Below are 13,002 nucleotides of genomic sequence, written 5' to 3' on the forward strand. Positions count from 1 at the left end.
CCTGATCCAGATAAAAGGCCTGAACATAACCAGATAAAAGGCCTGGGCATAACTAGATAAAAGAATACATCCACGGCAAGATGGCTATGAATGTGGATTTCAACGCGTTGAAGGCGCGGACCATGGGGTCTGGTGCCGATGAGGAAGCTGTGACTGTCGATACAAGAGGATTGATTTCGAAAGTGCTTGCTCGATATTCCGGAAAATGGTAAGGACTGGGTGCTCTTATATCTTGAGATTCAAATATTAACCTACTTATGTTGTGAACAGGACGGTCCTCCGAGAAATGATTCAAAATGCCGCCGATGCCTCTGCAACGAAGGTAACGATCAAGTTTGAGACCCTTCCATCGACCACAATACCGTCACCTTCATCGAATGATCCCACCGCACATCTGAAACATACCATCACCAACCACACCCTTCGACGTGTTCTGATCTCCAACAACGGCGCTCCATTCAGTGAAAAGGATTGGGCAAGATTGAAGCGGATCGCAGACGGAAATCCAGATGAAACCAAGATCGGCGCATTTGGAGTGGGATTTTATAGTGTTTTCGATGATTGCGAGGAGCCTTTTGTGTCTTCTGGTAGCCAAGCTATGGCCTTCTACTGGAAGGGGAATGCGTTGTTTACCCGCCGACTGGACCTCGGCGAAGCCGCAAGTCAAGACACCACTTTTGTCTTGGACTACCGCAATGATTCCTCCCCAGTACCATCGTTGCTGCAGCTCTGTCAATTTCTGTCGAGCAGTTTGACGTTTGTCTCATTACAAGAGATTGAACTTTGGTTGGATGATTGGAACCTTCTAAGGCTATCAAAAAAGACGGCTCCCAGTGTCGATGTCCCGATTCCGAGAGACATTGACACCAAAACTGCAGAAGGTTTGATGAAAATTGTCAATGTCACTCGGGAAATTGCCCAGGTAGACGCTTCATGGATGCGAATTGTGGAATGGAATCCCAATGCAAGCTTGTTCCGCCTTGATAATCTTCGAGATACAACCAGTTCGCTGAGGAGTTTCTTCTCTAAGTTCACGCAAGGTACACCCGAGAAACAATCCAATGCCCAGAACCCGGAACCCGAACGCCGGGAAGACTCGGGCAACATGAATACTATGCTTTCAGCGTCGGTCTTTTTGCATATCAACACCGCATCGCTCCAGCCATCTATTAGTAGAGATCTGAGCAAAGAATTGGAACGGGCCACACGGAAGCCTCCACCCAAGAGAGCAACCCTCGCAATTCTGACACCTTCTTACGATGCCAACATGGCGACTGGAGCGTCCTCATCGCAGTCAGAAGTTCTTTCATCGATCTTACCTTCGAAAGGTGGAAGAGTCTTTATTGGGTTCCCTACACAGCAGACGACTGGCTTGAATGCCCATGTCTCTGCTCCATCAGTCATTCCTACTGTGGAGCGAGAGAGCATAGATTTAAACACTCGGTACATCAGCAAATGGAATCTCGAGATGTTGCGTGCAGTTGGTATTGTTTGTCGAATTGCGTGGTCTGCCGAGATGGCTACCATAAAATCGAAACTCGCATCCAGAGTTGGACCATCACGCTCGTCTAAGATTCGGAAAGAAGACATTGTGGATGTACTACCAGAGGCTATTCATACTGCAAATCAATTTGCATTCCGTGAATCTACCCCATCTTCTGTTCTGGGACAGACAATCGAAGATGCATTCTGGATGTGCAACAAAAATGCATCTATTGAGGTCCTTTCCACCTGCGGTGTCATCCCCAGTCATCAAACGCGCATCGCACCCAAAGATCTCAGCTTCATGGATACAATTCCTGCATTGCCTGAAGACTTTGTGCAGGGCGCTAAAGATTTTGTCAAACGGCTGACAGATTTCGGGTTGGTCACGGAAGTAACGGTATCAGACATCAAACGTGAATTAGAGTCTAATACTTTGCGATCTAACCAAATTTTGGAATTCATTTCATGGCTTGGCCGTAAAACAGTCGCTGGCCAACTTGATAGGTCTTCAGTCCAGAGTCTACTACGCGTAGCAGTGGCTAATGATGATGACAAAGAAGGGGTTCCAACTCGTTTGATCATCTTTGCGGACATCACCTGTTTTTTGAACCCTCAGCGCATTCCAGCGGACCTGCCCGTACCACCTAGCGTGGTACCTTTCAGGTTCACCAAGTCTTTAGACAAGTATGAACTGGAAGCACTTGGCTGGGTCGAGCTGCAAATCGTTCCTTGGCTTGGCTGGATTGTCAATAATTGCGGAGATCGCAATATTTTCTCAATAGATCAAGATATCACGCAGTCGGCAACCTTTGCGGGCCAGGTATTGCCTGTTTTGTCAAAGCAGTGGGAGACTCTGAGTCAAACTTCAAAGCAAAGTGTTGTCGCAAAGCTTCAACCCCAGACTGTGATCCCCACGAAACTTGGAATGAAGCAACCTGGGCAGACATATTTTGCTTCTGTGCGTCTCTTTGACGACCTCCCTGTGGTTCATGGCCTGAATGGCGTCAAAGAGAAAATCTTGGTCCAACTTGGAGTTCGCAAAACCGTGGAGCTTGGTGTGATCTTTGATCGTCTGATCAACACCCCAATCTCTAGTGATGTGAAAGGTCCGGCGTCCAGGAAATGGAGCCACGTTGATCTCATCCGATACCTCGCCTCTGTACGAGAGGACATCCCTGCGAGCGACATCCAGAGACTAAAGGGGACGAGCATCTGTACTGCCGAAAGTGGGAGCGGCACCGAGGGCACACGTCACAAGATTTCCGAGCTTTATGAGCCTAAGGATGCGCTCCGAGCTCTCGGCTTACCGATTATTGAATGGCCGGGAATTTATAGCAGCAACAGCAATGAGGGTAAATTCCTTACGATGATGGGGCTCAAGAGTTACCCACCAGCTTCTGAACTCGTTATGCTCATGTCAGCCGGGAGCACAGAGAAAGATAGTCGAGCAAGCAAGGCTCTGTCATATTTCCTCGGCGAGTATTACACAAATGAGTATGCTTCGTTTGAGATCAGTGCGGTGACAGTGCCATTCCTCCCCATTGAAGGATCTGATAGCTTAAGCGTTCCGAAGAAGTGCTTTACCGATGAAGGTGCTGCCTTGTTTGGTTTCAAACTTCTCAGAAACAATCTCCACCGCCATGCCTCCAGACTGGGAGTCAAGCCTCATCCTCCCATGACGGACTGTCTTCAAATACTCGCAACGCAGCCCCCAAACACCCAGAGAGATGCGCGGATTGTGTTTAAATACCTGGCAGGCAGGGTGGCCGATTTAAGACAGCAAGATATAAACCGCATTAGCCAAGCTCCTATCATCCCAATCCCCATCCGCGATCAATCAGAGAAGAAAGCCAGACACCGGTTTGTGGCCCCTAGGCTGTGCTATCTTGGAGATGGGGAGGACTACAAGGACATATTTGACTTTGTCGATTTTGGACAGGAGGCGAATCTCTTCCTCATGGCCATCGGCTCAAAACGAGAACCAACTAAGATCGAGATTGCACGCATTCTGGTCCACGAGCCCGCACGCATATCTGCTGCATTCCAAAGTTCCGAGAAATACCTCATGCTTCTCAGGACTCTCGCGGAGGTGCTCCCGGTGCTGAAGAAGGATAAGGATCTTTTCGCTGAGATGCGGAGAGCAAAATTCCTTCTCGCCAGTCGAGATATCCCGCCCACTACGTCACGTCCTGGTGGCAAAGAAAAGTCGTCTGTGAAAGAATTCCACGACGAGGAGGATGATATGGACATCAAAGAATGGAGCCTCGCCTCTGCCAAGGACATTGTCGTGGTTGATGATTTCCAAAGTTTCAACCTCTTCAAAGAACACATCTTTGCTGCCCCACAAGAAGAGGCACTGGAGGACTTCTACGCTGCTCTTGGGGCTATACCCTTAAGTGGACTCGTTGAAGAGCAATCACGAATTGGCAATATCACCTCTGATCAAACCGCTGCATACAAACTGGAGAAATTGATCCTAGAACGTGCGCGGCTTTTCTTGCATGATCAGCCCGCAGACTATATTCTGCATGGAGCCCGATGGCTGGAGCAATCCTTCAAAGTCCATGTTGTGACGTCGATCAGTCTTACGAGATCGCTGAAGGGACGACGGGTGTCGCAAACGCAGAAAAAAATGCGATTGTCGCACAGCTGGCCTCGGGCGTGAGCATGTGCATCTGTCCGGATCGATACGACCTGTATGAGATCAGCCAGTCCTTGGTGCAGTTGATTTTGAAGCGACCGAAGCTGCACTCGACCCTCACATTGGAAATGCTGTTGAAGACCGATCTCTTAGAACTCCGGGCTCGAGGTTACAACGTGGAACGTATTCTAAGACAAAAAGCCCAAGAAGCTCGGATCGCGGAAGATAAGCGCCAAAAACAGGTCGAGGAGGAGAGGCGTGTCTTGCAGGAGAGAGAAGCTGCCTGGGCGGCGGGTCAAGCCCAGCGTGACTCTCAGCGGGCCGACGAAGAGAGGGCCGAAGCACAGGCGCAGAATGCGATGCCTGGCGTTTTCCCGGAGTCGCCGGAAAGTAACAAGAGCTTGTCGGAAGAAGCACCTGCCGTTCCTCCACAGAAACCACCGGTGCGACCCAGTGGAAGCATGTTTGTCAACCTGTCGAAACGGTTTGGCTTAAATGGTAAAAAGTCTAGCTCAAACTCCGGCACTGAAGAACAATCCCGGTCTCTTCTTCCCGAGTCTTCCACACCTCCGCCACCGCCTTACTCCCCCAATGACCCCCAAAGTCAACAAAAGCGCCCAGAGCAATCTGTAAATGCCAATTCACCTCACCGATTGAACTCTGAGCTTCTTTCCGCTGTCCAAGCGTGCCGACCTCACGGATCTTCCGACGTGTACAGTCGGCCAGAGACAAACGAAATCCAAGAAAGCAAGTCCTACTGTGACGAGCGCCCCAGCCACGACCTGGAATTCGTCGCGACGCTGCCTAGCAGTGGCGTGAACGTCCTCTTCACGAAGGCAGTCACTGAACGATCCGCCTTCCTCTCGAAAAACCGCGTTGGGTTTAACCTCTTTGCTTCTATTCTCCTTGATTGTGGCACGATCTTCTCGATGCGAGCTGATAGCCTGACCATCTTCTATGACCCGGGCGGCAAGACGATCGCATTCAACCGCGCGGGCAGTATTTTCTGCAACTACTTTTACTTCCAGTCTTTGCAGGAGCAGGAGCTGCTCAAGAGCGCGAGCCCAAATCGCGCTGATGCTATTGTTTATTGGTGGGTGATTTTGTGCCATGAGCTGGCGCACAACTTGGTCGGAGATCACAGCTCTGCGCACAGTTACTACACGGAGGGCTTTGTGGCGCAGTATTTCCCTAAGGTTGTTGTCAAACTCGCTTCGCTGCAGGTCCCAGCTCCAGTTCCTCAACCTGGACAGTCTTGATGTTTTGCCATGTTGAATACCCTCTAGTCTCTCTGTTCGGATGTACAGTGCATTACATTAGCCTTGCTAGCAATTTCGGTTCTTTTCTTTGAGTCCGTTCAATGATATGTCCTGTAAAAAGAAATTTCAGTAAAAAGAAATATATGTTGTAGGATTTTCATACTCGTCTACAAAATACGGTTGACTAGTGCGTGCCATGTGGTTATATTGCTACGGGTAGGGCCGCAACTTGACAGGTATCATGCACTCTTTGGTCATTTATTCCTCATTCTCTATCGTCTGACGTTTACTAGCTCTTTCTGGCTAGCGTTATGCGATGGTGTGTATACAGGTAGGATGAGACGACCCAGTAATAATGTTTATCTATAGGTCTAACTTCGGGGCTATATATACATCTTCTGTCATTAAGGGACCTATAAAAAGTACTATATGATATATGATATATTACATTATTCTTCTCACCGACATTTTAGTATTCAAGAGCTTCAAGTTAAATAATCTAGATCTTGTTCTCATAAAAAGTTCCAATATCAAAATCCATTGCCCTCCATTGCCACATCGGTGAAACTTCCGTCGATACCCGCTTTTGACCTTTCAATTTATCTCCAACCTTAATTTTTTTTTTTTCTCCTTTGCGTCAACGACAATGCATTGTTAGCTCACTTACATCCCTGGTTGCAGGTTCAAAATCATCATTTGAAAGATATACTTTTGAAGGTCTTTTTTTATTTTCTTCATTGGGGCATATTCTGAACATATTGCCACTCTCCGATCTCGTCCGTCAGATAAGCGGCGAACTCGTTCCGAGCGGCTAATTCAAGGCTAAGAATTGAAGATCTACTATGCATATGAGCTTTGATCTCTTGGATTTCATTTGATCACAAGGCTTGTTCCAGGACCGTCGGAATTCTCCGGTACATCCCGCCATCAAATTCAAACGTCAGCATGGCACCAATGCTAGGTGATTGGGATGCCCCAAACAATGAAAAGACAGTGCCACAACTTGATCCCAGCTCCTCGACTAAGAGCGTCCTTTATGTCGATGCCTATGACTCATTCTCTTACAATGTTGTTGCCATGCTGGAGGAGACTCTGGGGGTCAAAGTCACAGTAATGACCATCGACTCAAAATGGCCCGATTCCAATATGAACGAGTTTCTCCAGCACTACGAGGCTGTCGTTCTTGGACCAGGACCAGGAGATCCCAACGTCCCTACTGATGTCGGTATCATGAGAGACATCTGGAACCTTCACGACTCAGAGCTCCTTCCCGTTCTTGGTATCTGTCTGGGTTTTCAAAGCCTTTGCCTTCATCACGGCGTTCCTATCGAGCGACTCCCGTACCCGATTCATGGCCAGATCCACAAAATTTCCACGTCAGCGAAGGATATCTTTGAACAGATACCGGAGGTAGAGGTGACGCTTTACCACTCGCTCTATGCCAACTCGGCTTCTTCAACATCGACCGATTTGGAATATTTGGCTTGGTTGTCTCTGAAGGACCGCCCGAAAGTACAGATACCAATGGCAGTTCGCCATCTTAAGAAGCCATTCTGGGGTGTTCAGTTCCACCCGGAGTCCTGCAAATCAGAAATCAATGCCTGCAAGGCACTGCTCCGAAATTGGTGGAAGATGGCTCTTGGATACAATAAGATTGTTGGACGCGGGGGATATTGTTCCCTTCCCAGCACAGTCATCAGCCCCCTGACAGCCCCCAGTCCATTCTCTGATGCTGCTTATGAAATGCTCAACTGGAGCAAGTCAACTTCGAAAATTTCGGCTTTCCGGTCCCTTGACCGGCCCGACTTGACCGCAGAGGCTATAAGTGAATTGTTCAACAAAGCAGGTTCACCATCAGTCCTTTTCCAATCCAATGGCCAATACAGCATCGCTTCGGTGCCGAGCCCTGGCTCATGGCGGTTCGAATACAATGTTGAGACCCATAAACTTCGATTGCTCCAGCTGTATGGCGACTGCAAAGAGGTTGAGAGTTATCTTACCGTTATTCAATTGTGGGATGCCTTGCGGTATTTGATGGAAATGAAGAAAGTTGATTCAGGGAACTCTCAGGTGCCATTTTGGGGTGGCTTCTTGGGTTATCTCTCCTTCGAACTGGGTCTCACTTGTCTTCCCCACCCAAGCCACGCGCAAGCTTCCGAGTCACCAAAGCCCTCCAGCACTGGGAAATCTTCATCTGATTCTTCCTTTGCGGATCCACCCGATGTCAGCTTTTTGTGGTGTGAAAGAAGTATCGTGGTTGACAATACTACTGGCGCCGTTGTTATTCAATCCACTCGCGATGCTGATGCGGGTTGGCTTGACGAGACACTGCAGCAGCTGCAAAACTTCTCGGACGGTGGCAATGATACATCTGCGGATCGGGGCTTGGATTCAATTCTCCGGGAAAGCAAAATTAAGTTCCCTGAGGAAATGGAGTACAAACGGAAAATCGAGTCATGCAAAGCAGAGCTGGAAGCCGGTGAATCTTATGAACTATGCCTAACCTCTGAGACGTCAATTACCCTACCAGTTCCAGAAACGGAGTCGGATCGCGTGACATTCCCCTGGAAGCTGTACAAGCGACTAAAATCATACAACCCTGCTGCATTCAGCGCTTTCGCAGATTTGGGAGATACAAAGATCGCCAGCAGCAGCCCAGAGTGTTTTCTCAATTGGGACCGTGAATCGACATTGGAGATGAAGCCAATGAAAGGGACAGTCCGAAAATCACCAGGCATGACCATGGAGAAGGCATGTGAGATCCTCGGCTCCACGAAAGAGATGGCGGAAAACCTGATGATCGCGGATTTGATCCGGCATGATCTGTACGGCATCTGTGGATCAGGTGGCGTCCATGTCGAGAAGCTGCTCGAAGTCGCAGATTATGGCCGAGTCTACTCGATGATCACTCACATCAAGGGCAAGATCCGCCCCAACCACCCTGGTTTTGCTGTGCGACATATGTCTCAGCTGAATACCCCCAACATGTCTGTTCACGGCCTGACCACCCTCCAGCGGTGCCTCCCACCGGGTTCCATGACTGGTGCGCCCAAGGAACGCTCTTGCATGCATCTTCGCACGATTGAGAATCGCAAGCGTAGCATTTACTCCGGTGTGATGGGTTTCTTGGACCTTGGCGGAGGTGGAAGCTTCTCGGTTCTGATTCGTTCGGCATTCGCTTGTTATGGTGGTCGAGATTACACCGAGAATAAGCAGCAGACCTGGCGAATCGGCGCCGGGGGTGCCATCACCACACTCAGCACAGCGGAGGGCGAATGGGATGAGATGTTGACCAAACTGCGTGTAGTTTGCAACGTTTTCACGCCACTTGATGCAGGCGAGAAATCAGCTCCGACCTCTTAACTACTCGGTACAGTTTTGATCATTGGCCACTATGACAGTTATGCGTGATGGCCTCATGATCGATGCTTTTCCTTGCTTTCAACATCTGGATCCATGCGTTGGGATAGAGATTCGATTCAACATTCAGCGCCGGCGTTTTGGTTTGCCTTTTGCCTTTGTACAATTACCTTTCATTTTGTCTATAAACCCCATTCAACAACTATAGAAACTAGAAATGAAAATATTCCACTCTCTCAACTATTTCTTCCCCGTCGTCATCGTTTATTGTCAAGATGCAAACAAAGCAAACATCATTTTCTCCGCAGCTTCAACTTCCGAGCTGCGTCTTTCCTTCAAACCTCTTTCGCAATTTTCAAAAATAAAAGCTTGTCACGAGCTTCGATAGACCGGAGTCGACTCGGTCTATCATTCCAGAGTCGCAAATGGCGAGCCAAGATGCCTCAATGGAGGAGATCCTCTGGCGGTCTCCCCCGCACGTCCAGATGATGGGGGGTTTCCTTCATTCCAACAACAGTGAGTTGCACACCTTGCCACGCCTGGACGTGAGATTGATTATCTGGTCAATTAGTTTTGTTTTACTTTGCCGAATCCCCCTTCTTTGATTCGACCTCCAACAACGCCTCGCTAGCCATCCAAGCCAACTACAACGATGCCTTCCGGCATTTCGTCGAGACGCGCGAAGCATTCGAAGCCCGACTGAAAACAATGCAGGGTCTGGAGTTTATTGTGTCATATGACCCCCTCCAAGCAGCGGCGCAGACAGACAACCGCTTCGCGCACGAGCCATCCAACATCTGGGTGATCCGCAAGCAGAACCGGCGGAAGAGGAGCGGCATGGACGACGAGGTGACCGTGATATCTACGTACTTCATAGTCGGCGACTGCATCTACATGGCTCCTTCAGTGGCGAGTGTCGTAGGCAATCGAATTGTATGTATTATCTCGGAACTCATCAACCACTCCGAGACAATCATTCTAATGAATCCTCCCCCCACAGCTATCAGCCGTCACATCCCTAACCCAACTCATGAAATCTGCCGCGACATTACCAACATTCACCGCCTCCCACGGACACACCTACTTGCCACCGGGAGTTCGCAGCAAAGAAACCCCCGGAACCAGCCAAGCCTCCCAGAGCAAAGAAGCAACACCCATGCCAGACGTATCCTTCCCAACGACCGAATCCTCACAATCAACCAGTAAATCAAGCCTGGGCGGCTCAACTACAAGCTCCAAATATCAAGATACGCGCAGTCTAGCCGAATCATTCAGCCTGCTCACGCGCTACGGCAACGAATTCATGGACGAGAGTCCCCTCGTCGGCGAACCAGGCTCGTTCATCCTATCCCGGACTGGCGCCGAGACTACCGGCTCAGCTATTAAGGGTGCGCCAAAAATCGCTGCTAATGCGGCGACGACTGGTACGCCTGCTGCCTTGCCTGTCAGGGCGTCGACACCGCAGGTCCGCGTCGAGACGCCCGGTAAGGCTTCTGAGAAGAGTTCGCCGCCTAGCTCTGCTGGTGATAAGGGGAAGAGGAAGAAAAGCCGGATCGTTAGCTGAGTTGCTTTCTTGATACCCTTTTTTTTTTGGTTGCATCTCTGGGCGTTTGGGGGATTGGGCATAGCGTTTACGGGGACTACTCTGTTGGTATCTAGGAGCTGGCTATCGGCTGAGTTTGGCATGTACGTCTTGGCCTGATTGCTGAGTTCTGACTCAATATTTCTGAGACTACCTAGGTATGTAAACACTGTAGCTCATATTTTTCTTTTTGCAACTCTATGTGGGGAGGGGGTGATTCTCATTGATTCTCGACATTTACATGAGAGCACCCACCACATCCTGATGTTATAAAGATATGCCTATTACACTGCCGTAATTTGCTTCGGCCTTTTTTTTGGAAAATGCCTTCACATAAGAAGTACATTCATCATCTCGATATCCTTTTTACAAGCACAGGATCATGTCAAACATCTTCATCAGACACGAATCGCTATGGATCGTTATAGGCCGCAATGGGATAACAGTGTGAACCAGGGTCCAACTGTTGGCACATCAGCACACTTCCAGGGAATGTGTGTGGTGAGAGAGAACGATTGATTTGACAACCATTATCTATAAATTAGTCAACCCGCAATATTAATCTGGATTTGGAAGATTCCGTAGGAGGATCGAGGGTCATGGAGGGGATAAAAAGGACATTTGACATACTCGAAGCGCGCGTCCTGCTGAGCTTCTTGGCTCCAGCTCCTACCTGGCAAAGTGAGAATAACACAGTTGCAAGCTTTGTGCAAATTGAGTCTGAGCCAACATCATATGTGGTAATCAGCACTTTCAAATCACCTGGATCATTGAATTTCTTGACCAACTGATCCCGCTCGTGTTGGTCAAGTGATGAATGTAATGTTTGTGCATCAAAAAGAGCAGCCCGAAGGACCTTCTCGATATACCAAGCATTGATTGGGACTGAGTCCACGATCAAAACCTTTTGATGATGGCCATGTCGCTTTTTAATCAAGAGGTTGCATAACCTTGGAACCACCAGTTAGTATCAGAATAACCTGCCAAGAACCTATGAGTACTCACGGCTCGAGACACCACTTCACAAGAGGAATTATCACCCTTAGGGCTAGAAGACATGGAGAAGGGTGAGAAACCTCGGCTTCATCGGCTCTAGGCCTCGTGGTCTCCGGTGATATCACAGCCGAGTTCTCGGGCTGGTTTAGCTAGCCAACATCTTGCAAAAACAGTTGCATTTCTTCCTTCATCGGAGCAGTTCCGTCGGTTTGATAATTGTGCCGGTGTAAGTATAATTTGTAGTGTAATCAGAACAGTCGTTATTGTCAGGAGATGCGAAGTTTGTCTCTTCCTTGGCCCACTAGTCGCCGCAAACAACCCAACTCGCTCTGGGTTTCTTTGTGCCTCGTTGGGTATAGCTGCAAGCGTACCTTCTCTGTGATCATGGTTAGAGATAACCAGAGATGATTTTGGGCAAATAACCAACCAGATCCTCGGCTTCTTCGCCACTTAGCGGAACACATGGAGGTATTCGACATAGAGAAGAGTGGAAATGAAAGAAGGGAGAGGTAGCCATAGCAAAAGATAGAAAGAGGAGTATCGAAATCAAGAAAGGGCGTATTAGGGCCTTGTGAACAAACTGACTCCACTCTACTATTTGATCACCGTCTTTGTGGGCTCCGTATTGCGATAGAGCCCCATTTGATAATATCAAGAGAGGAGAATGGGCACCGACATCAAGATATCCCGTGTGAAGATACTGGCTAATATGAATGCCTTCCATGAGTGGACCTTAAGGAACAGTGCTCATGGTTAAGAGCTCCAAGAGGTTGGAGCTAGGAAGACAAGCTTTTTTCTTCCTACAATTTCCATGTCCGAATCATCAGGTTCTGAAACTGTGTCGAAATAGACACATACCCGAAGGATGAGAGACAGAAGGAGCCATAGCGTTCGCAGACGCAGCAAACCCAGGGGATGGGGGACTCAGCATCGGTCCACCGGGCCAGTCAGGAAGCTGCGAAGAAGAAGGCATGTTCAAATACCTGTCACACATTGCATAGTTGTCAGTTATTGTTTGCGAAATAAAAGAGAGATCACTGATCAGGCATCCATATTCACCTTTCTGGTGTCCATACCACCCATATTCTGCACCCGGACAGCTTCATGTTCTCACTCTTCACCAATCGATGTGGGGATCCATCAATTGCACATTGAAAGACAGAGGTTGGGAACAAGAAGATTCTGGAAGAAACTCTGTAGATGTATGGAGAGAAGAGGAGCTATCTATAGAGGTGAGAGGACCCTATAGCCTGAGACAAATATATATAAGGGTAATAAATGACTTTTGGCAGTACTTCGAGATAATAGAAATTTAAATAATCAACATATCGTGAGAAGTTAGCAAGAAAGAGAAATAACCGCAAGTGACTAGCTATATATAGACCCTAGGAGACAACAATAAATCCATCGATAAGGGAAAACACTTCTAGAGGTTTCCATGCATGATGCATGATGCTCAATACATACATACTGGACAGCCTTTGTTCAAAGCTATGCCAAATGAAGTCAACCAAACCATTTAACTCAATAACCTCTTCTTTCTTGCTTTGAGCGCATTCCAGTCTTTCCACCCATGTAACGAACATTCCTTACAGGCCGGTGATGAGAAAGCTGCTTTGGACCATGTCCACAATGTTATATCTAAAGCCAGCCAGCAAAGTATCTTTAGAGATTCCGAC

General features: G+C 48.4%; 4 protein-coding genes across 4 annotated transcripts; 3 read left to right on the top strand and 1 right to left on the bottom strand.

Moving 5' to 3' along the window:
* Window positions 1-80: 80 nt before the first annotated feature.
* N7471_001299 (histidine kinase-like ATPase domain-containing protein) lies at window positions 81-5,385 on the top strand (the record flags this gene model as incomplete). Its single annotated transcript, XM_057274020.1, has 3 exons — window positions 81-208; window positions 271-4,045; window positions 4,069-5,385. The coding sequence occupies 3 exons, from the start codon at window positions 81-83 to the stop codon at window positions 5,383-5,385; spliced, it is 5,220 nt and encodes a 1,739-aa protein (XP_057142199.1).
* Window positions 5,386-6,330: 945 nt separating this feature from the next.
* On the top strand, window positions 6,331-8,748 carry pabA (aminodeoxychorismate synthase pabA; the record flags this gene model as incomplete). Its single annotated transcript, XM_057274021.1, has 1 exon — window positions 6,331-8,748. The coding sequence occupies one exon, from the start codon at window positions 6,331-6,333 to the stop codon at window positions 8,746-8,748; it is 2,418 nt and encodes an 805-aa protein (XP_057142200.1).
* Window positions 8,749-9,170: 422 nt separating this feature from the next.
* med6 (mediator complex subunit MED6) lies at window positions 9,171-10,309 on the top strand (the record flags this gene model as incomplete). Its single annotated transcript, XM_057274022.1, has 3 exons — window positions 9,171-9,261; window positions 9,317-9,678; window positions 9,746-10,309. 3 exons carry the CDS (start codon window positions 9,171-9,173, stop codon window positions 10,307-10,309), a joined length of 1,017 nt encoding a protein of 338 aa, XP_057142201.1.
* Window positions 10,310-10,739: 430 nt separating this feature from the next.
* N7471_001302 (Helicase C-terminal) lies at window positions 10,740-11,787 on the bottom strand (the record flags this gene model as incomplete). The annotated part of the gene is made up of 5 exons (XM_057274023.1): window positions 10,740-10,861; window positions 10,958-11,277; window positions 11,333-11,463; window positions 11,695-11,699; window positions 11,751-11,787. 5 exons carry the CDS (start codon window positions 11,785-11,787, stop codon window positions 10,740-10,742), a joined length of 615 nt encoding a protein of 204 aa, XP_057142202.1.
* Between the last annotated feature and the right edge of the window lie 1,215 nt (window positions 11,788-13,002).

This window comes from Penicillium samsonianum, assembly GCF_028829775.1.
Source record: "Penicillium samsonianum strain IBT 33392 chromosome Unknown utg000001l_segment0_segment0, whole genome shotgun sequence".
NCBI lineage: Eukaryota > Fungi > Ascomycota > Eurotiomycetes > Eurotiales > Aspergillaceae > Penicillium > Penicillium samsonianum.